A 24,734-nucleotide genomic window follows, 5' to 3' on the forward strand; every position below is an offset into this window, starting at 1 on the left:
GGGGAAAGGAGAGGGGAAAGGAGAGGGGAAAGGAGAGGGGAAAGGAGAGGGGAAAGGAGAGCGAGACTGTAACAGTGTCCTTTGGGAGAGGCCCAGTGGGGCCCTGAATTGGGAAGTACCAGTCCTAAACCACAACACACTTAACAACATACAGAACTGCAAAACAGGGACCCAAAGAGATAAGCAGAATTAATGACAAGCATATACACTTAACAATTCATCAGATTAACAGAAGTTATGACTAAATTTAATTACTATGTTTCACTAATGGCTTGCAGACTTTCTGTCAATTCTTGGCAGTGCAAAACAAGACTATTAGGCTTTTCACTGTAAATATGAAGCTGTGATTTTATGAACAATATTTAACACAAAGCTATTATTAATAACTGTAACTCACTCAATACAAATAAACCACTTAATACTTCATAGTTCAGAGAACAAACCTGGTGTAAATTGTTTTAACTTAGGAGAATCTCCCTGGCCCTCCAGCTTCTCCCATCTTACAGCCTCTGGCTTCTTCATTTTTATCTCAACCTACAAAACACAAGACAAGAATAAATGAATCCAGATGCAGACAATTCTGCCAAGCAGCTCCGAAGTAGCTGGATCCCGTAGCTGTAAGAACATACATTCAGTTTTAGAAACATAGCCTCTAATATGAAGCCTGTATCACAGCCAAATTTACCTACCTTACAAGATGAAGTTACTCAATTCACACATCAAACAAGCTCCCATGTGCCTATGCAGCTTCTGTATCAGACTTCTACCCTTTTGTTTAGGGCCACTTGACTTTCCTTTGCTTACTATTCACTTGATTCTCTTCGTAAATTATGGCATCCCAAAAGTAATGATTAGTCCCAATGTCTCTACACTGCCAGGCTCTGAGGTACTGCCTTTCAAGCATCCCTTTCTTGGCAGTCAGCTCTAATAAGTAACAGTTTTGAAAGACTACAAAATCCAACTTTATCTAAGTTTACATTTCACTTACCAAAAAATTCCATGTTTGATGTGTAGTACACAAACCCAAGAAACACCCTGGGACTATGCAGATCTTCCCACTGGAGAAATTCAGAAGCTGTATTCGTTTGGTTCAATGAACAAACACAGCTATGGAGAAAATTGTCGAGTATTCATTGACAAAACTGGCAATTAAAAATGGATGTGGTTGCAATTATCATAGGAGAAACAAAATTAAGTGAAGTATGTCATGCCCTATTCACAACTTCACATAATCCCTTTAGACAACCATACTGAAATGTTTTTTTTCTCAATTAACCTTCTCCTTTGGTTACAGGGTTACAAAGTTGCAAAACAGTGTCTGCAAAACGAGGACTGTCTAATGTCACTCCAATTCACTTAAGGAGATGTCACAAAGTTCATATGATGCTATTAATTAACTGAAAACAGTGCTTGCTAAACTTCAGTGCTTCCTTATGTATGAACAGCTCAGCAGAACCAAGTTCTTAGTTCTACCTAAAGCCACTACAGCCTGGGGATCCCTGCAGACCCAAGAACAAAGGCACCACTGTAAAAGCTAACCTTAGATTCAAACAGCAAGCTCATTGCACAGCATCATGTTGATTTGAAATTTGAACTTGATTTAATCCATTGTTCAAATCAATCACTAATAAGCAACAGACTGAGATATCTTACCAAAATTAAAAAAAATAGCTCATTGACATTTCAATGCTTCCATGTTTGTAATCAGGATGATTTTTAAGAAACAGAATATTCAATTATGAATATTTCTTTTTATTTTTTATCCCTCAGGAAGCTAAAAATTCCCAAGTTAAGTTTAAATACTTATTTTCCACCACTAACATGTAGTGAGAATAACAGAAAGTTTTAGATAGGAGGCGTGAAATGTTCTTCAAGGCAGGGGAGAACTTTTAAGTCCAACATCCATGTGTGTCTGATTTCCTACTCCCTGCATCTGTTGGATTTTTCTATATTTTCAGCCACTTTACAAGTCCCAAATTAGGCATCAGAGTATCCATTTTTAAATAATGCCACAGAACCAAAAATAACCAAATAAAATAAAAATGCCATTAGTCTGGATGACCACCCTATCATCCCTAAAAAAGATCTGTATTCCAGAGTTTAGTATTGCAATCTGTAAGGATGCAGAGATTTCTGTTAAACTATGAAGAATTATTATTCTTCAGTAGAACAAAATAAGTCAGTAAAGCCACCTCCACTGGACTCTTTTAAAAGCACTTTGAAAATTGCAACCTTAAAATTAATTTTTAGCACCTATACTCATAAATGTAATGCTCTTATTAGCTTAAGGAAGCAAAAAATATTTGAATATCTACATGTAAGACAATCAAGCGGTTCCACAAGTGGCAGAACTCGGTTTTTTTCCCCCAGTGGATTTGGATCTCCTGAGCCAAACATTTAAGTTAATTAGCTACTTACAAAGGAACTAATTAGTTACAAGTGAAACATGAGTATTAATTTTAAACCACTCTCATCTGTTTTTTATATAAACTCTTCTCAACCTGATGAGACTATTATCAACTGAGTTGTGCATTTTTCAGTTGAGGCTCTAATGTTAAGATTTTGTACTCTACTTATTAGTGCATCCCCCAACATGTTTTAGGGGAAGGGGAAAAAAAAAAACCCAATGCTTGATACTGAAACTGCTCTCCTCTATACCTCTTCAACTTCTCTGTTAATTTTTCTTTCACTAGCTCCTCTTGCCCTTACATTTTAGGCTTTCCGTCAATACCTTCCAGTATCTCAAGCACAGATTATTTCATCCACACCAAAAATTACCTCTAATGCAATATAATGTTTGATGTGAACTACACTAAACATGGACTTTTTTCTTCCTGAATACAATCCTCTTCAACGAGTCCTTATAAAGACTATTGGCTAACAGTCCTTTGGCTATTCATCACAGCAGTCTACCCATGCATAAAAAGAAGAAAATAACGCAGAACTTTTTTTGCTGCTCCAGTAATCCCCCTTCTTCTTTTCTCATCTGCTAGCTCTTACATTTTCCTCTCTGAAACTGTCCCTAAACTAGTACTGCATGATAAACATCCCTAAGGAGAAGCCAATAACACAAATTAATTCCCAGTGTAAGATGCAGATTTCTTAACTCTAAACCATTTCAACCCTGCCAAGCTGGAAGTGCACACAGCTGAAGAACTGAGACAGAATGTATTTCTGACACGATTAAACTTCTACTCTCCCTACTACATCCACTTCAATTGAAGTTACTCATTAGGCGAAGTGGCAGGCAGGAGCAAAGCTAGGGAAATCATTAACTTCATACCATTATACAACCATATTTCCCAAAAATATAAAGCTATAAAGTTCTGCTTGTGAAGGCGCATATTTCTTCAACTTGAGAGCTCTATTTGATCTAAAAAGCAACAACTTTCTGACTCCCAATTATGTGCACAAATGGAAATAAATGCATTTTAATGAAGGTTTTAAGTACAGATACTGATAGCTATCACACAGAAAAGTAACACATCAGCACAGACATTTGTGTCATATCTAGCAAAAAAGTACTGTTAGCTTTTCCCTCTCCTTTGAAAAAAATTCATTTGGGCAAGAGAAGTACATCAACACTTCACCAACTACTTTGATTCAACATTTATATTTCATAAAACGCATGCCTGTGTGCCTTGTGCCAACTTTAGTATGTAAGACAGGAAAATTTGACTGCAAATTAAATGCTCTGCATGCCACTTAAGGACAATCCTAATTCCTCAGCTTCTCCTTGTAGCTCAAGCCGTGCAGCCACCTGACCATCTTGGCAACCCTGTGCTAGGACTTGCTTCACTACATCAGTGCCTTTCTTGCAATGGTAAGCCTACAATGGGAACACAGTACTCCAGATTTATAAAAAATCCCAATGCAGATATAATACGCTTTCTCTTTGAAGTCTTTTGTGTTCTGGGTTCAAAGAGAGCAAAGCAAAAAGGAAAAGACACATGGAAGTTTGAGAGTAATTCGTGCACTACTTGTTTGAAATACCATCTTGAGAGAAACCTGCCCCTCTGAGAAGAGGGTCAAAACTCCACCCACTCCTGGGAAAGGACACAGGTAAATTTCTACTCAGAGTTTTCTAGTCATAAAAGTAATCAATTTTTTAAAGCCTACCAGAGATTTGGACTTGCTTGTTTGTGGCTTAATCTAAGTGCTAGCTGTCAGAAAAGACACCACAATTACTCTCAAAAGCTATTCTGAACCATTTCATTGATTGCATAAAAATGAAACAACACCACCTTATTTTAAGATGACTGGTATAAAAGTATTTAATCCAGTTTTAAGAAATAATTCCTCCCCTTTGGTAAAGATCAACATAACACTAGCTGGCCAACATTTATTTTCTAGGTACATATTTAAGGTTAAAAAGTTGAAACCTCCAATCAACTTGATTTCACTTGAACTTACATTCTGGGACAGACAGTGTCAGTCTAACTGAGATACAGGGGAAAAAAGGGGAAGAATTTTTATCTTCCACCCTAAAAGGAGATTCTGGTGTACACTGACAAACTCCAAGTTATTGGTTTTTTTTCCTAATTTCTACTGTGTTTTATATTTTACAGTCCATGGTAATGGAAAGTTCATTTACCACGGGCAAATTTCTGTCAAGCTCTGATCAGATAGATGAAGGAAACCAGAACTGGCAATGCATAAGCAACAGTCCAGCCATTAATTTCAAGACACATCAAAAATACCCTTTTCAATTCCGGTGTTCTGCTGTATCAAACACATGAAAACAATAATTCAGTTTTTCTAATCAACTATTACTTACTATTACTACTGACTGCCTTCTCTAAGTCATAAATTCTAAGAGATTAGAGTTGTCCTTTTGTGAGCATTCTATGAATTTTGTAGGATAGAACAATAGAACAATGTTCTAAAAATATAAGACCTATTTGTAAGTACTTCTAAAAGCACATGTGCCTACAGTTTTGGTGTCCTAATTATTCAAAGACCTGCCTGTAGTCTAAATACCAAGATTTTTGGTCCATATCTTTAAACAAAATATAGTAAGATGAAAATAATTCCATATTGTTATCAAATACAAATGATAATTAAGAAATTTATTCTATCAGGAGTATACTGCAACAGAAGGAATTTGTTTTGTTTCTTTGTCAGCTACATAGCATGGGGAACTGGGGGAAAAGCGTTCAAATCTCCTCTGACTGATATTACACAGTCAACATGAAATTTCTGAATTTTAGAGGAGAAGCTAGCAACACAGATCGTTTTTGTATTCTAAAGCTATTTGTCACTTTATTCTCTATGTAAACCATCATTATTCCAATAGTTCTCTAGACAGATAAACCCCCTTAAGCATCATTTTATTTTATGCACTTATATAAAGCATGGGCACTGACTTATATGCTTATATAAAATAATAGTTCTTAGAGTGTTGGCAAGTTTAAATCTGTCTCACATCCATCTTCATTCATACAGAAGGAAAAGAATAAAATCAAATTTGTTAAATAAGTAAATATTACACCAATCATAATGAAGGTTTCTGTATGATCTCTCCAAGAAATTGCTCTAACTAGCCCTGCCTGAAAGATGCAAGAAATCAGAAAATTATCCATTAATCTTAAATATTAGCTTATAATTTATAGAAAATGCTCAGAATATACATGGGAGATCTCAATCTGCATGAAACCTTCACAGGAAAAACAAGTACACGAGAGCAGTCAAGTCTGCATTCAAGTGCCTATAAGCAATTTAATGCAAGTACCCTAAACAGGAAAGTATCTTTCAAGGATCAGATTGCAATGGTAAGACACAACTTCAGTTAAAAATAAATCTGTTCCTCTGTTTATCTATTTGTGCACATTTGCCTCTGAATACAGACTATAATGACAGTCCAAGAGCATGTGAAACAGTTCCACTCTACCTTTTCCCTAACATTCAGCAACAGGCATCAGTTCCAGTTAGCTTCACAGGGTATTTCAGCATTTGCAAAGCAAAATATTGGTTCAAGGAAAAAACCAACTTTCCACTGATGTACACAACCATATTCTTGGCATGAAGCTGCTGAGAGTGTGCTTCTACCTCAGACATCTCTATTAAGCAACAAATGTCAACTGTAAAAGGGCTGAAGCTTTCTAACACCTCCCCAGTTTGCAGTACAACTTTGATCTCTAATTGAAGGACAGTTCTGGGGTAAAGAAACCACTTTTTACCACTTTTTCAAATGGATCTACAGTGCTACAATGTATTGCTTGCAAAAAGCCCAAGGAACTACAAAATGAAAACTCACAGTAATTGTCCTCAGGCTATCTGCAGATAGAGAGAAAACCAGAAAGCACTATCTCAAGTTTCCTTCAAGGTCATAAGCACAAATGCTAAAAGCACATAGTCATCTTCACTCTCCTCTTCTATGTCTGAGAAGATAACCCCAAGCACCACCTAGAACTCACTAGAAGACCTACAGAAACTGTTCATGTTACACAAGGTTTTGGGAGAACATAGAATATTCCCTGGAATCCCAAATACACTGACTGAGAGACTGAGCAGAAGAGGGAAAAGAAAGTGAGACTGACTGTGCATGTTTAATAACAGTAGAAATCCTTACATTCTTTGTACATTGCTAATTTGCTGATATATTTTCTGGACAGATACACATTGCTAGATTTTTCCTAAACATCTTCAGTCACTCATTCAAATTTTTTATGCCTTTTTCTTTCTGTGAAGGGAGCATGATGACAGTAAACACACTGAGCCACTGGATAACTGCACCCAGGCAACTTGCAAAGAGAAAACCTAATCCAGCCTTTACATTTTGGCTCCCTCTTCTGGAAACAAGTAAAAGACCAAGTAGCACTATTGAAGGTGCATTCCTCCTGTGAAATGCTGAATGCAACACAGTTTTCAGCAACACAGTAATTTCAGCAAATTACAAACTTCTACACTGCTTTTAGAAGCAGCTGTTACTTTTTGCTTGATCAGATTGCTACAGTTAAACACCTCTGACAGATGAAGAGTACAATCAATAACGTCAACTGAGCTAGTTATGATCTATCAGCTGTGCTGTTCATGTACAAAATGCTATGCAGATACAGCACTACCTGCAAGAGAAGGGCTCAGTTCCGTGGTATTCAGCACTTTCTAACACAAACATTAATCTCAGTCCTTAGATCATCAGAATTAAATGCTGAACAACAAGAGGCAACTCCAAGTAACTTGCCACTAAATGTGAACAGGAACCATTATCAACTCAAAGCTGAATTTGCCAGAAGTGTTATCTACTGAAAAGCAAGTAAATTTTCTCGTAAAAAAAAAAAAAAAAAGGCTCCAAGTATGGCAGTAATAGATACAGTCACTATTAAAGGCAGCCTGTATCATCTGTAAAACTGTTAACAATTGGAGAATATAAAATACTAGAGGAGGCATGAAGACAAATTTAAGTTTATCTCCAAACTGGACTTCATCCACAATTATGCTGTTCCTGAGTTGGCATCAAATATTTTACATTTTCGAGTTCACAGCTTGAAGTCTGCAGATGACAAATACTAATTTATTTCTGCTCAAACAGAAACTATTGAAACAGCTCAAAACATCTATCTATGCTACCTCTGCAACACCTGGTAGTCCTGTTTTTTTCCAAACAGACTTTGTATCTCAGAGCTTGACACAGCATGGATTGATAAAAAAGTGTAAGTTTAATTTCCTTGCTGGGAAAGAAACAATCCTTATGCTAGCAATTGTATTTTTCACTTCTGTCAATGCTCGCTGAAGAAACCAATTCAGGAGTTTGTGAGTTCTGTCTGCTCTTTGCAGTCACTTTAGAATTTGTAGTTTTGTAAATACTGTTTTCTCTTCATGAATTTGCATCTTTACCTTCATGCCTTTGAATTTGTCAAGTGATGCTGAATTAATTTCAAGCAGTATTAAGAAAACCCTCTACAGCTCCTCTTAGTTCCAAAATATGCAGGATTGCTCTCCTCTCTACCGGTTTGGCTGTTTCATTCTCTATTCATTAAACTTTTTAGTTGTACGAAGTTCATGGACCCAAACTATCCACTACATAGCCTGCTCGTATGTTCCACTGTTTCCTCATATATTTTCTGATATAAATGAAAAAGAAATGCCTGTCTTTGTTGCCCAGTGATGACTACACGATAATAGTGGCAATGTGGCTCACACATTCAAAGCAGCAGCACAAAATAAAGCAGTATGAACAAATCAAGTTACTCTCACCTGAAATTACTAATCTGCAGGAACAGATCTGTTTCTATCTCATGAAAACTCAACTTCTTTAGAAGTGCATAGTAACAAGTTCATGTAATTGGGAGCATAATGAGATTAAGTCTTTCTTTCCAAGTCCTTACAAAAGGACTTCATGTAAATAGTACAAAATAATACGTGAATGGTTTGAGAAGCTTTAATCAGTAAGATTAATTTACTCAAAGTACTATCTGCCTATTTTCCATGCCATTCCATAAAAGCCAAGTATATACACAAAACTAAGTAAAGAAAACTGCATTTCTGGTAATCAAACACTAAGGTTGCATCATTCCCTTAAAGTGCTTCATATTTTTCTAAGGAAAAGAGAAACCTGTAAAGAAGTCTAACATACTTAACACAGAGCTGCTTTTAACTTTTTTCTTCCAGACTCCATCTGGTGGTCAATGGTTTAAATTGTATTCCTTCACTATGACCTTACAGACAGCTTTACACTACTTCTAACTACAGTTAGAACACCTTCTGTATTACCTCTTACCCATTTTGTCACAAAAATAGTCTTTCACAAGTATTTACAAACAACAACATTTGAAAATAAATACAAAATACTTACAGTTCAGACACTGTCTGAACATAACTCAAGCTTTCACCCCAGTTTTGGAACCTCAGAGTAAACCAGGTGGTAGACTACTGAAGATTACTTCAGATATAAAAGCCTAGGCTGGAGATGGCAGTGTGGAAAAGACAAAGTCAAATGAACTTCACAGTGCTCAGTTCATGTAGCTGCTTCCTAATAAAGTAACGGAAAACTTCAAGACAAAATTAAAAGTGTAACACAAGCTAGGTAAGCACATAAAGAAAACAGGACCTCACAGCTACTGTTCCTGACAAGGTCCGTCCTCATTCCACTCAAACTTATACAAATACTAATGGACTATCAGATTTTCTATATACTTTGAGCCATGTAAGCTCTTACACTGTGGGGGGTAAGTAAAGTGCTCAATCACACAACCTGCCCAGGTTTCTTTGTGCAAGGAGTGGAAAAACAAGACTAACTTTCTGTGGTAATCCCCTCATGCCATCCTGAAGTCCCTCTTCCATGAAATGATGCAAGAATTATTATAGGTACCTTTCTGAGAACAGAACAGATAAAATGAAACATGAGTACACAAGAGAATTTCCATGAGCTCTGCAGAACCACTGCTAAAATACAAGAAAAGAATCAACATCATATTCCAGCACTGGGGATTCAGGCTTGGCTCTGTGGACAAAGCATATGTCTGTCTATCCATTATGCCAACAAGAAATGCTATGCCAGACCAGTGTTTCTTATTTTTCAATACTGATAATATAAAATTAGAAAAATACTGAGATGGAAGCATTCTCTCACACCATGCCATTTTCAAGCATCCTTAGGCATGTACTATTTCCTGGAACAGCACGGAATAGTATGGAATATGCTCTCTTGAAAAGCCATGGGCAGTTAACTGCATGGTGAACCAATACCAGTAAGAAGCCATGAAAGGGTAGAAATAATTTCACTGAAATCTTCCAAGTCTGCCTTTTATTTCTCAGGCACACAAAGATAACAATGCTTCATCAGGCAAGACTGGCTCCTGAAAGTTTCGTAAAGGAGGGTTCATGCTTTCCAAACACCTGAATTTTAACAGTGAGGATCAGTCTTCTTCCTTTAGCAACAAGTGAAAGAATCATCAACATAACTGTCATTTGCACTTCAGTAAGCACTATCATATTACTATTTCTTACATGGTATTATTATTTCTGATATTTGCAAAAATTTAGAAAGCCTCTCATCAGCTGAAAGACCCTGAAGAAAGAAAAAGCATTTCTATATGAAAAGCAAGACACTATGACTGTTGCAGAGACACAATACAACAGAAACATTTTCAGGATTGCAACTGTCAAAGAAACGATCTGCACCTTAAGAAGCTTTACCTTTGTTGAAAGCACTTTAAATGTACTTTGCTCTGGCACTATAGAATGAAGAAGATCAAGCTTTAAGTTGAAGTCTTCACCAGATGGGAGTCTCACTGATGCATTCATCTGTTAAAAGTCAAAAACACATCTCTGGTTATCTTTGACAGCAGCTCCATTTTCAAGTAAAGGACAGTCATTTCACACAGAGATTAAGTGATTAAATTAATATAATTTCAGGCCACGTCATTACACTACTGCATTATTGGACAAGATGTTTCTAAGAAACTAGAAAACGAACAAAACATTTCAGTTCTTGCTACATGTACTCAAAATCTTGTCAGCTTGATCTGAAGTCTTTAGGAAAGAAATTATACAACAAATGGAATATCAACATATAATTAATGGAACAAGAAAACAATCTGCAGCCTCTCTTCTAATACAAGCAAACTACAGAGCAAGTGCTCAGACTATCTTAACAACCTAAAGCAGATAATAATAACCAAGTATTTCTGTTACTTCATGAAGTATCAAGTTAGTTGAGAATAAGAACCTAACTCTTCAATATTGTCAGCTAAATTAAACATGAAATTCATTGATACAACACATGGTACTTCATTAAAGAGATTACTGTGCTTCCTTAAAAAATATATTTTGCTGCCACAATTTTAATGGTGCCAAAAGGAAGAAAAACCCACCCACCAATACTCAGTCTACTTCTGTAACTGTCCTAGAGCAAAGTATTACTCATTCATATCTATTTTGAGAATACCTTGTTTCTGCCCAGTCCTGCTCCAGATGCATGTACAGTCTAATGTTTAAATCCAGATTACTTCTTCCCCCACCCCTCCACACAGGCAGCTGAAACCCAGGTGTTCCCTTGCAGCATGCACACCTCATACTGCTTGTGTTTAAATCCAGTAGGACACTGCTGTGGCCACTGATCCCAAATCACCTGACTGGGCATACACTCATGTGCAGCACAACTGTACAGAAGAGAAGCTCAGGCAGAACAGCTCCCACCCCATTCTTTTCATGCTACTGCAACATATAATACTTGTTCACTGGCTTGAGTACTGCATCTCAGGGAAATTTATGGATGAGTATCAATAACCAATACAAATCACCTTTCTCTCCAGAAACTGCACACTGACATCATCCTTCTGTGCATTCTTGATCATTATGGTCACAATTACTTGAGATTCTGTTTGGTACCAGTCATATCTTTAAAAAAGAAAAAAGAAGGAACAATTTTTTTTGTTTTAGATCACACAGCATATAAAATTAGATCACTTTCCTAAACCATTTGCTTTTTAGTTCAGTATCTTTAATCTATCTCAAAAACATTACCTATACCAGGCACAATGTAACAGGCTTTGAATTAAGTTCAGCATGAGAATGAGAAAACTGAAGTCACAATGCTGATGCTATTCCCCTCTCCCCTGGTTAGGTTTAACCTCCTGAAAATACCATTTAGTCTGAACAAAAGCGATGGCACTGAGAAATATTTTACTTGGACTGCCACATTTCTAAAGTTACCTCAAAAAAACCTACAGTCATTATCCTGCATCTCTAATCCCCAAGCCAAAGAACAGAAATGTCAATTACTTTAAATTTCACAGTAAAGCTAAAGTCAACTTACTTGATCTTTGGTGGCAGAGGCTGCTGCTGTGTATTCTAGTTGAAGCACATTCAGTCGGAAAGAGAGTTACATAAGTGTAAGTGAAAATATACCATGAAGTACTTTTCAAGGCACAAATCATTTTCACCCACTGCTCCCCTTTTTTTGATTCCAACTGCTCCCCTTCCTTGATTTATGTGTGAACATGAACTTACAGGTGAAGCTTTTCACTGTTTAGTTATTCATGGCAGATCACAAATTAAAAGGTTTAAATTTACATTAAATATGTCAGTCTGCAACTTGAATACATTTTATAAATAACAATTAAGTTCAACTTAAACTCGTTTCTTCCTGGATAAGTTGCATACTTATGTATATGTGACTATGCTACTAATCTATAAATCATGAAGGAAACCTGAAATAGGTCTGAGAACTCAAGGTTTAACTTTTAAATATAAAATCCTTCTAAATCTAAGATTTGTCTTTACATACTATCACCATGCTTCCTGTACATTTTTCTCCTCTACCTTATTTTTAAAATGTGAAATTATTAAACTATTAAAGAGTGAGCAGAAAATGCAATGCAAAGCCCTCCTTTTTTTTTGTTCCCAAGGAAAAAAAAAAAACCACAAAAAACAACAACAACAAAAAAAATCAGAAGGAGAGGTCAATTTCAACATTTCTTATGAAGATTTCCAATAAAAAAAAAAAAAGGAAACAAAGTTGAGCAGGTTATAGTAGAAAAAATGTCTGCACAAACCACTTGCAAGCTTCTGGAAAAGAAAAGTTACTTTCTAACAGTCCCAATCCAATTAGTACTGACAACACAATTAACCACAACTGGTTAATTTGTAAATTAGGCTGCGAGCCAGAAAGTTAAAATTTGCCTCAAATGAATGCAAGTAATTGCCAGATTTGTTAACCATTCCTAAGAGCTTTCAGGGTTCACATTTTGCAGCCTTGGTCTCAAAAGCACTCATGATTAGAAGAAAAACTAAATGCTTCAGAACTGCATGCAATAAGAAAGATTCTTTTTAAAGTTTGGAAATGAAGTCACTGAAGGAGAAAATATATTACAGCATAACAAAAAAGTCAAAATAGTAAACATATTAATGAAAACATCTTACCAAATCAGTCTGTGATGCTGAAAAAAAAAAAAAAATAAATAAAATTGCGTTTTCAGAAAAAGACATATTGAACTTACAAGGCACAATCTTACCCTAGCTTGATTCAGTTACTCGAGACATCCTTCATTCACTCCAGTCTCAACAGCAGAGGAGGTAAAAACATGTCAGTTCTACCTCCAGTGTTTTGCTTTCATGACACTCTACTTTTTAATCAGACTTCAATCAGCAACTTGTGCAAACCAACTCTAATATAAATCATGTTCTGGTTAATTAAATCAACAATCTTTCCATTACATTCCCTTGCTTGCCTGAAACTGATACAGGCCTTTTTTAATGAAAAAAAAAAATCACAGAAAACAAAATTAAAAAAAAAAAAATCAGTTTCTGTGAGTCTGCACTAAGTTTATCATCCATCCATCCCCAGGAATAGCACAAAGCTCTCACCACATTTTTATCTCATGCTAGAGAAGCCCCACTGGGGAATGAGATGGAAATTTGGCAGAGAAATCCACTCCCATGACCCTAAATATACTGTAGTACTTGTATCTAAACTATAGCTTAGTATCCCCTCTTCGAAGTATTTTTTTCTAAAATATTTCAGATTAAATAGATTTGAAAAGAAAAGAAAAAATCTTTCTCTTTGCTTCTTTATAATACACGCTGACAAAAAGAGAAAAAAATACTAAGCTGCAATGAAGAAATCAGAGTTATTGCTTTGTTGGCCAGTTTGGTTGTTTGGTTTTGCTGGTGTATCAGAGGATTAAGAAAATGGTTCAAGAATGACAAGACAGTGAATATTCAGGATAAATCAGGAAAACCTAGCAGGACCAGACAAAACACTGCAAAATACAAATATAAATACAACATTAAAGAAAAAGGTGTATTATAAACTCTTTCAGAAGAAATTGTCACCCAAAGTAATTCTTTGCAAATAAGACCATGCATGCGAATCACTTAAATAATTCCTTCAAATAAATTAAACCTAGCAAGACATGTCTCACAAAGCAGGAATCTGCTCATCCCTATGCAACACAGAAGGCTTCTCCTCTATTTGGTTTTTAGGCAACACATTAACACAGACTTGTTCTGCTGTCCCATTCTCCAGTGTGCAGCACAGAAAGGAGGGAAAGTCACAACAGGCAGAGGAAAGGAGCTATTCTGCTCTCTTTCATCAAAATCCCTAGGCAGCTTAAGCTCTGTAGATGAGTTAATTGTCAGGGCTGGCTGGCTGTAGGAAGACATGAAAGGAAACTATGCTCACACTCAGTGACTACCATGGGTAAGTCACCAGAACTGCCATTAGCACCTATGGAACTTTCCACGTAGAATTGAGGAGTAAAATCTCCAAATTTCTACCTCTTTCCAACTTTATCTTCTGCAAAGCTTGAAAACTTATTTTGATGTAGGCTTTAGATAGCAAGCTGACACACTTCTACAGTTAGAATTGGTTCACAGTTGTGTATGAAAATAAGTTAAAATTAATTATGATTGTCTGATCTTTAAATAGGTACTCTCCTGGCACAGCTAATTATTACATTAAAAACCCAATAAAAATGTTCCTATAAATCTGAATGAAGCATACAAACGCTAAGAGTGTCTACTCTAAGAGAAACAAGAGACAGAAAAACATGACTTCTAAAAGAGAAAAAACAAATTATTTTGTCCTAAATAGGAGGAAAGCTATGAATCTTTGAAAAACATAAGACAGCTTCCAAGCACAGGGCATATCAAATCCCTCACTAAGTAAATATGTTTTTCCTTACCATTTAGTGTTTCTTCACATCTTTTAATCCAAATAGTAAAGGTATCATCTACATCTAGAAGAGATCAAATACAATAATATTAAAACTCTTCAAGTTTTACACGTACTGCATGTTCTCAGTTTTACAACTGGAACAAATCCATCCCAAACTTGTATCAATTTACTAAAAAAGGTGTTATTTCCTATTACCTTCCTGTAAGCTCTGTAATTCCACTCAGGCTTTCAGTATTTTTGTACAACTTCACTATGTGCTATATTTAATTAAATTCTAATTAATTTGTAGAAGACTAGATTTTGTCTGACACAAATATGCTATTGCTTTCCAGTCTGCTCAATCCCTATGTAGCTGTTTAGAAAGCAAAAAGTACAGTTATACACGTTTCCATTCTTCTTTAAATTACTTTTTCAAACAAACAGTCACACACTTCCTCTCCAGAGAAATGTCAGGAGAGATGGTCTGGTGTGTGGACAACCCAGAGTTGTGCAACTTTGGACAAACATCAAGTATTCTCTCCTGGAAGCAAGCCTCCTAGATAGAAAATAATGCACTGGAAAATAGCTATAAAGATGGTAGTGTAATCATCTTATTTCAACAATATTCAATAATACTCAACAATACTCAACAATATTCAACAACATGGCAAGAGGAACTGAAAAAATCTGCATGCATCACACAGTTGAAGGAAGGAGTATTGCTTTCTAATGTTATTTCATAAAATAAAGAAACATTGTACATTCCACAGCTCACCAAGTCCTACTTCAATATCCTTGTAGGTGGGTAATAGAAAGGTTGCTGTAGTACCCAGGGTCTTTCAGAACTACCAGTGATGAGCACAAGTAGGAAGCTTCTCCTTTTCAGCATTCCAGATGGAAATTTAAAGCAGCCCTTACATTAGCAAAGAACAGAAACTTGTACACATGTACTTCTGCCCACCTGTGTGGCAAAGAAATAAGCTTTGCCAGCAAAGAATTCCCCACCACAGCAATTCTTCCCAAGGCAGCAACAGCTGAAGTCTCTCTTCATTACCTGCTTAGCGTATGTCACAAATTTTCCCTCTGTGCTTTGTTTATTTTGCACTAGCTGCATTTAACTGGAAGTTAATTGTGTTTCCAAAATGCCTATGCTCACAATTGTTTTCACCTGGGATCCATGAAACATTCCACAAAGGTAAATTCAGTTAGTGATACAAACTTGCCAGCAAATTAGGTAATATATGAAAGAGATTCAACTAAGTCTGTAATTTTAAAAAGGCCTTCAGGAGACTCCTCATTTCACAGCAGGCCACAGAATTTTGTAATGAGACAGAGGAAGCACAGCAGAAAGTATCTCCAGATAAGAGAGTAATCAGGAAGTGCTACGAAGCCTCAGAAGCTCTTCAGCTGAGTAAGCAGCAAAACAACAGCAAATTAAATTCAAACAGGTAGAAATGAAGCAATTCAACACAGGAAAACAGACTTAGCTAAAAAGGTATCTGCAGCTCTGTGCTGTACTCTAAAACATAAACAGAATGTGAGGTTATCCATGTGCATGAAAAACTTCAAACTGATACTGGTTGCCTGGGGTGGGGCAAGAGTACAAAAAATAAAGATTAGTCATTCAATTAAATTCAGCAGTGATGAGCTTGGAGATGCACAAAAAGTTACCTGCCAAGAAAGGAAAGCAACGTGTAGGTCAGTGGGAGGAATCTCTTTTCCTTTCACAGAAAGTTACTAAATAGAGAACTTGACTAGACTGCAAAGACAAATCTGTTTCTCTACTGTAAAATTCGTGGAGATCAACAAGTCATCTAAACTACCAACATAGAAAGAGCTGAATGGAATCTCTTATTTTCAACTCCTGTTCCAGGGCAGTCTCAAGTGTCAACTGTGGGTTGCTGCAATTTTACCACATTCCCCTTCTACTGCTAGCCCAACACTGCTCTGCCACTTCACTTTTGATGACTTCAGCACTCAGACCCTTTGCTGGGCCATTTCAACACATTCATCCAGGAGGAAAGACTAAAAATTGTAGCTTTCTGCAGACTTAATGCACTGAAAGAAGAGGCTAAACAAGCATAAGAGTAATAAGGAGCATGATCATTTGGCATCAAGCACAAACTAGCTTACATGTCCATGAAACTCCACTTTGAAATCAGAGGATGAGATCATTCATTTGGGAGATGCAAAACAATTAAATTTTTGCTAAACTTACATGTCCCAGCCACTACTATTATAGATAAGACAACACACTGAAAAGATCTGGACAATTCTTATCAGATTAGTGCACTCTGCTCTGCATAACCCTTCAAGGGTACCTTTTTTTACATCTTTTCTTGTTGCTTGGAAGAGAGGATAAGGTTTTATTTATAACAGGGGATAGGAAAGAAGAGAAAGGCATCACAACCATCTTGCAATTGCTTTGTTTTGTGCTTCCCCATGTGTTCTACCAAAGCTTTGTTTTAAACTACTCCTTTCCTGCTTACTGAATAAAGTCAGGTTTTAAAAAAGTTCTAAGTGTTCCCAAGCTAAAAAGTGCCCAAGTCCAGCTGGAAAGCCAACACCTCAAGTAGAAGAAACAAACATAAATAAATATGCTTCTGTAATTAAGTGGTATGTAATGTAAGATAAAAAACTACTTTGTCAGTCTGAATACCCACCAAGTTGCACATTCTTTCTAAGGACTGATCTATCAAACTGTTTAAGAATAAATTCCAGCTATATGTAAAAAGCCTGCTCTATTAAAATTTCTATGACACTTAGCACTACAACATTGCCACTATTTATCTTCAAGACCTCCAGGAAGCAGGAAAACACTCCCCATTTTCTAAAGAAAAAATAAATCAGCTACTGTCAGGGCACGACATTGGTGGCTGGCTTTTTGCCCAGGACTGAGATTAATGCAAGAGAGGCTGTTTTCTTGTGTTCGGACTTGGTTGTTTATTCTTTCCTTATCTATATTACATATATACAGAGTACAAGGAGATACATACACTAAGATAGAGAGGTGCAAAATGGAGAGCAAAGAATCTTTCCAAGGTCTTTGATGTGTCTTTTTGTCCAATAATCAAATGCCAAGTAAATTATTTCTCTTAGTGACTTGACACCTGTGGGCTGCACTGTGGATTCTTTCATCCAATCACTCATTATTACCCAAAAACCTTCAGAAGAAGATGATGAGCAAGGAAGGAGAAGGAGAAAGGGACAATGCCCTAAATCCTCCATGTTGTCTCTTACTCGCTAATATAGGTAAAACCCTAAACTCTTAACTTTCTCACCCAGTGACTTAAGAAAACTCTAACTTACACATTCACACTATTAGTTTCTTTACTTAACTCTAAAAGCCATCTCCATGGTTTTAGACTAAACTCAGTGCTGTCTTGGGTGTCAAAGCCAGGCACCACAGATAAGGGCCTATTTTCTGTGCCTCTGACCCCAACAAGCTACCAATTGCTAAGAACTTTGATACACATTTTTAAACAGTTTAACACTTTGATGCAGTGAGTGCATCAAGGTTCCCTGAAGTGAGACAGTTGATGTTAGGAACCCAGTACATTAGCCTTGAAAAAAAAAATCTTTGGTCTTCGTTTTAATCTAACACATTACCCATTATTTTAACGTAAGGAGTACTGTACACACAAGAAACTTTAATACTTACTGTCCAGCCTCTGTCCCTCTCTGAAAGACTCTAAAGCAGATGCATAGTTTTTGATATGATATTCACCTAACCTGACACAAATAAAGAAAACCACAAGAAAACAATGATTACTTTTCAGTGTACTCCACATTCTATAGATAACATGTTGTATTGGTTAAAATGATGTGCAAGAATTTACCCAAAAGGTGTGTTTTTGAAATGGCAAGGGCATTAAATAATTACCCCAAACAAAATGGCTTTATTACAAATGGGTTGCAAGCAGCATGGCTTTGAATTTATTCATTCTCAGTGTTGCAAAAACAGCTTGCACAGAACCATAATCCAAAACTCTAGTACTGACCTACAGATTACCACAATATTCCCGAAGTACCATAAATGATACATACCCTTTTCTAAGGAGTGCTACAGCATTATTTGGGTTGAGTTCCAGAGATTTTTTTGCATCTGCTACTGCATCTGTTGAAAGTCAATTTAAAGTCGAGAAACATAATAATGTTATAAAAAGCAGTGAACTGTCAAGTCTTTAAGCAGTAAAATTTTTCTAGGATGTATGATGTTATCTTAGCTTGCACACAAATCACACTGTTTGAATTAAGTCTAGCCACAACTGCCACACATGAATCCCTCACAGAGCTGCAGAGCTCTTATGTAAGATGCAGCATAACTTTCATTCAGTGAATTCCTCTACTTAGATCTGAAATGTGATTCTGTTTGTTTGGTTTTAACTGAAAAAAATCAAACCAGATCTTATTCAGTCCATCTTTTTCCCAGGCATTATTCACATATCACATTCCTGCCATGACGGGATTCAGTCTCTACCAAGAACACAACCATGGAAGACACAACACAAAAATCTCAAAATCTGCCTAAGAATTCTGCTTATATAAAGCTTCCAAGATAATACTAGACTGAAATAAAATAGAAAGCTAGGAGTCTAGAAAACCCATTTCACTGTAAGTTTTGCTGTAACAAAACAATCTAAGTAAATGACAAGACTATGTATTAACACCAAAAGCAGCATATTAAGTTACAGGTAACACTTTCTCTCGTTACTATATTTGGCTTCAGAGTGAAGACATCTCCTGTAAAACACATATTATGATACACTTGTAAAAGAATTCTTAGACTGAAGATGTTACCAGCATATTTCTGTAGAAGAATATGAGCATAAGCTCGTTGACAATAACACTCGGCATCATCTGGATTCTTTTCCAAAGCTGTTGTCAGTTCCTGTAAACACACATATAAAAAAATGAAATGGTACTTTGGAAATCGTTATAAAAACACAGTATCAAACTCTGTCAACTAAGAGACATTTCAGAAAATAAAATCCTAACTGGCATTTATTTTTACCTGTTGCTTAGTTCTCATGCACAAAGCTAAACATCAGAGCCTGAAGTACAAGGAACCTGCCAATTATACCAAATTCAAGCAGATTGTTTCTTACTGCAAAGGAAGTGGGATTTCAAATGCTCTAAACATGAAGTCTACCACAGATGATCCTCTCTATTCCAAAAACCTTAATAAAATTCTCAGCATACTTGTACACAGGTCTGTTGGATTTGAGAGAGTAGTGCAGTATTAGGAATTTGGAAGTCAATGCACAGTATGTCAGAACATTTGTGAGGAGATAAGATGCTATGAAATACCATGTAACACATATAATAGTGCATAAAAGATTGTTTCAATTTATGCTGAGTACAAAAGAAGGAGAATGAAAGATTTATGGAGCACAGGGCTCAGAGGAGATATTGCACAATGGAAATAAGCATAAAGTAGTCTTTTGTTAAGGGAATCACTGGATATATGGATTGAAATAATAACACATTGCTTTCTCTGAGAAAAGTTCATGAATAAAATCACAGCAACTTGAAGCAAACACGTTGAAAAAGAGCATCTCCAATTCTCTCCTTATTGGCAAGAGAAGTTCTTCCCTCTCCTAGAAGCCAGTCAGTCTTCCAACAGCAACTACAGTACGCTGCTACAGTATAGTAACTCTGTTTACTAAGCTGACTTCTACTCAGACTTCCACCTGGAATCTAGCAAGCATGAATGTAGCTAAGATACAAGCTTTAAACCTGCAGAAATATTTGTACAGCACGGTTGCCAAAACTCTGTCCCACCAAGCCAGAGAAAAAAGAAGGAAAGGCAAACTTGCCTTAGTTCTAATTCAGACCAGTGTATTTTTCTAACAGATGTCACATAAAGTGTTTATGCCATGTGGGACTTACGGGGCCAGAACAGCTTCTTCTAGCAGTGGCACGAGTTCTTACAAAGCAATTTACACACACACCTCTATAGAGGTACAGCACATGAATCTAAATCCTTGGGGGTCTCTGAAGAAAGGGGCAGTAGAAGAAAGTAGACAGCAGTAACTTGATCTGATTGTACCAATGCCTTCTTGAGATTTAAAGTCATTCAAAAGCAGCTGTCATCATGGAACTACTCATGGCTACAGGTATTCCACATGGCAGGGATGTGAGGCAACGCGCACATTAAAATTGGTTTGTACTATGCTAAGCGGAGAACTACTTCTGACATTCAAAATCAAGCAAGGTCTGACTCTGACACTGAACATCACAGGCACATCCAGGTTCAGAGGCACTGCTTTGACAGATCACCTCTCCCCCCAGACATTATTTCCTGTGATTTATGTTGATGACAGAGGCACCAATTAGAGCCAGCAACATATGAATGTATCCTCCTACAAAACTAACCCTCATGGCAGGGAAGCAAAGCAAACCAAAGCCAAGCATTTTCAACAGTATGAAACTTTTCTCTTTGTGTGCTTTTTATCAGTAAGTCACCACACCTCATTCAGGCACACACATGAAGCAAGTACCTCCAGCGAACTGTTTGAGAGGCCAAGTAATGCTGGACTAGCACTGGGAACTCCAGATTATGGACATCAGCAACAGACACTCAGAATAAGCTTAGACTTTGTCCTCACACTGAAGTATGTGCTTTCTGCATATTTTGACTCTAAAGGCACCTACCATGTGACCAAACTGCAGATCTGTTTCTAAATACACTGGAAAATTTGATAAAGAGTCTGCATGAATTACAGGTGCCTTATGTCTCCACACAGTAGCCTACATTTTCAATTTAAAATGAGAAGTCATTCATGAGTTCACAGCTTTATCATTTAGCCAGTATTAAAAGATCAGTGATGATCTTTGAATTGCATCAGATCCAGGTGCAGAAAGCCAAAGCACAATCTCCAGGAATTAAAGCAATCAAAAATCCTCAGGACACAGTGCAGAAATTCCTGGCCAACTGGACAGAAGTCTAGCCAGATATGAAATATCTGATATGAAAACATTGCACAGCATCATTTCTACAGAATTGTCACCATGCAAGCACAGTGTAGCACCTGGAGACCTGAGTCCCTAAGTCAGCAAAATGCTACTCTGAGCTGTGGGTCTTACTAGTTCAGAGACTACCAAGCACAATCTGCCTACTCAATCCAGGAAATTGAAAACAAGGCCTTAACAACTGACACCAATATTACTGTGTCAGGTATTAAATACTGTCTATAGAATGTGTTACATCATGCTCTGAATGCACAAAGAACTGAAATATAAGCTAGAAAAGCAAAACAACTATGTTAATCCAGGAAAAAAAAAAACAGAAAAGCACATTCTGACAGTACTCCTTAACACTTCTGTAGACTTTTTGGTGTAAGGGATTCTTGGTTTGTTTGCTGGTGGGTTTTTTTTAAACACAAAATGTGAAACTTACTTTTTTTTTTAGATCCTGAATTAGTTTTATTATGCCATATAGATTTAGCTATTCCAAACTGGATTTTAAATGCCATTTATCTTTTGAAAAACTTATGCAAGTTACAGCCTAAACCCCTAATAACCAAAAAAATTAACTTCATCGTTTTCTTTGCAGAAAGATAATTTAGTATAATTTTATGGTTCTACCACCCACTCTCTTCAAGCAGTACTAACCATTTACATACTCTCCCCTCGCAAGTAGTCAAATAGAAATACTTATCCACCCTCCAGTTCTGTCTTCTCATCAACTGTCTGTTTCAAGTAAAAATAACCTTAGAAAACACATTAAAACAAATTTACTGATAAAGTCATAGAACAGGCCAGGTTGGAAGGGACCTCGAAGGACCATCTCATCCAATCTTTCATGGGAAAGCCTGCCTAGATCAAAGTATTTAGCAACCTGCCCATTCGTTCCTTGAAAACCACCAGTAATGGGGACTCGACCACTCGTCCGTGGAAAGGATGTTTCACTGAGTGATCATTCTCACTACATAAAAATTATTTTCTGCGGAGATGAAAGGAAGATCAGTCGAGGTGACCACAAAATATAAGGAGAGGGGAAAAAATAGACCAGGGCAGAATAAAAACCAAGACGGAATACCTCTCTTCAACAAGCTTGGAGGTTTTATACCTACAAATCTTAGCTGCTTCAGTTGCGTGAACTACCATCTACCTACAAGGCAGAGAAAGTTGGTTTGTTTTGCTCCCCCCCACACCCCTTCTTTGCCACACAGGCAGCACGAGTGCTGTGCCAGGTCTGCGCCGGGCTCCTCTGCAGCCCGACCTCACCCGAGCCAGGCTCTCGGGACCCCCGCCCGCCACGGCCCGGCCCGGCCCTCACCTGCGCCGCCGCCCCCGGGTCCCGGTCGACGTCCGCGTCCGAGAACCTGCCGAGGAAACACAACGCCGTCAGCGAGCGGGCGGGCTGCGGGGCCGCGGGAGAAGCAGGGCCGGGCAGGACGCTCACCGCGGTGGGGCCGTTCCCGATGCCGCTCCCGCCGCCTCCTCCATGTCGCCCGTCGCCCCCGGGAAACTTCTGGAGCCGCCGAGGCGCCCGCGCCGCACGCACCCCGCAAGGCCGCGCCGCGCGAGGGCTGCCGGGAGGCGCGGGGGAGCGGCCGCGCAGGCCCGGCCCTGCCCGGCCCGGCCCCGGAGCGGCCCTGCCCGCCCCTTCCTGCCCCGCACCGCCCGCCCCCTGCCTCCTGCCGCGGGCAGGCTCGGCCTCTAGGGCTCTGAGCTGCTGGGGGGTTGTATGGAATCCTTCATTTTCTCCAGTTGTTAACCGGTAGCTGTAGCTGGCCCAGTGATGACTGAGTAGTTGCGCAGTTGCGCTGTGAGCATGGTACGCGTGGCTGATCTTTCGTTTGAAAGGAAAAGGGAGAACAGTCAGCAGAGGAATTGTGTGGCTGGGCGGGAGCCGTCAGCAGTGGAGTCAGCAGGACTGGGCAGTAACTGGGGGAAAGGTCATTGCAGCAGTGGGACATCGGGACCACCGAGCCCCTGAGCACCTCCTCGAGGCGGACCCCAGGCTCGGAGGGAGGGAAGAACTCACGCAGGCGTGAGAAGCAAGAGATCGCAGAATCAGTTTGTCTGGAAAGGACCTCTGAGATCATCGAGCCCAGCCCCTGATTGAACACCGTCATATGAACCAGGCCAAGTCCAGTATTTCCTTAAACACTTATTGATTTCTAATTAATGAAAATGTTCTATAATTTGTAGCCAGTGAAGACTTATGCCTTTATTAAAATTTATACCTGTTGTGAAGTTATAGTAATTAGAGAAACAAACAGCCTTTTGTGGGTTACCACCTAGCTCCCTACTTTGTGCAAATCAGAATACAAAACAGAAATACCTCTCAGTGTGTGAGCTGATGCTGTGCACCAGGTACCCAGCCTATGTTCAGGACAACAGGGTGGTGATTTGCAATCCTCTAGGAGAAGGATGGCATTTCCTTTCGTCAAATGTCTCAGAAATAAAAAAAAAAAAAAAAAAAGGACTTTTTCTCCTCCATGGATTCACACATGTGTGGAAAAGAACTGAGGCCTCAATTTTTATTTTCTGACTCAGAAGTGACTAGGATTTTAGCTGTTGTGTTTTGTTTGGCTGCTGCCACAGGCACAAAGGCAGCTATGACAGGGGAGGGGTTGCTCAAACTCCCAATGTGAGCTCTCATTTTATGATTTACTCCAGCTTCTCCCTTCCTTTGCCATAGCAAAGAGAGTTCAAAGTACAGATCCACCCGGCTGGCACACCAGAGCCCAAGGGATATGGGGAGGGAGTGATTTCCATTTACTGTCTGTTATACAACAGTCTGCTGCTGGAGACACGTTACTGCTGCTGGAGATTTTCTCCAACTGACATAAACGAAACTGAGAAATCATTTTCCATGTGTAATAGCTGCATTTATGGCATGAAGTTTTGTTGGTAAAGCTGTAACCTTATGGTGCAATTTTTTTCCCCCCACATTTCCAGTAAACACCAAATCAACTTCCCTGTACCTAAAAACACTAATGTCAGTCAAGTATTATCACTTCAGGTTTCCTAGAATTATGAAGTACTTGTAGTATAGGAAAACTATGTTACAGTTTGATTTAAAAAACTAGCCTCCCTCTCTAGTGCTTCTGACAATCTAACATAGCCCTTGGGATGAGGACTGTTACCAAACACACTTCCACAGTGCTTATCCACATTC

At 38.1% G+C, this 24,734-nt stretch overlaps 1 protein-coding gene across 1 annotated transcript in view; it reads right to left on the reverse strand.

Annotated features, from left to right (window-relative positions):
• SUGT1 (SGT1 homolog, MIS12 kinetochore complex assembly cochaperone) overlaps positions 1 to 23,139 on the reverse strand; it is a 26,730-nt gene extending 3,591 nt beyond the window's left edge. The window contains exons 1-11 of the mRNA XM_015634131.3: positions 23,010 to 23,139; positions 22,884 to 22,929; positions 19,400 to 19,490; positions 18,647 to 18,716; positions 18,261 to 18,331; positions 14,628 to 14,681; positions 12,865 to 12,881; positions 11,759 to 11,793; positions 11,244 to 11,340; positions 10,138 to 10,245; positions 444 to 534 (exon numbers count right to left, since the gene is read on the reverse strand). Of these exons, the coding sequence (XP_015489617.1) occupies positions 444 to 534; positions 10,138 to 10,245; positions 11,244 to 11,340; positions 11,759 to 11,793; positions 12,865 to 12,881; positions 14,628 to 14,681; positions 18,261 to 18,331; positions 18,647 to 18,716; positions 19,400 to 19,490; positions 22,884 to 22,929; positions 23,010 to 23,053 (724 nt within the window). The 5' untranslated portion in view covers positions 23,054 to 23,139. The remainder of the gene's footprint in view (positions 1 to 443; positions 535 to 10,137; positions 10,246 to 11,243; positions 11,341 to 11,758; positions 11,794 to 12,864; positions 12,882 to 14,627; positions 14,682 to 18,260; positions 18,332 to 18,646; positions 18,717 to 19,399; positions 19,491 to 22,883; positions 22,930 to 23,009) is intronic.
• Between the last annotated feature and the right edge of the window lie 1,595 nt (positions 23,140 to 24,734).

The sequence above is a fragment of the Parus major genome, chromosome 1 (genome assembly GCF_001522545.3).
Source record: "Parus major isolate Abel chromosome 1, Parus_major1.1, whole genome shotgun sequence".
In the NCBI taxonomy this organism is placed as follows: domain Eukaryota; kingdom Metazoa; phylum Chordata; class Aves; order Passeriformes; family Paridae; genus Parus; species Parus major.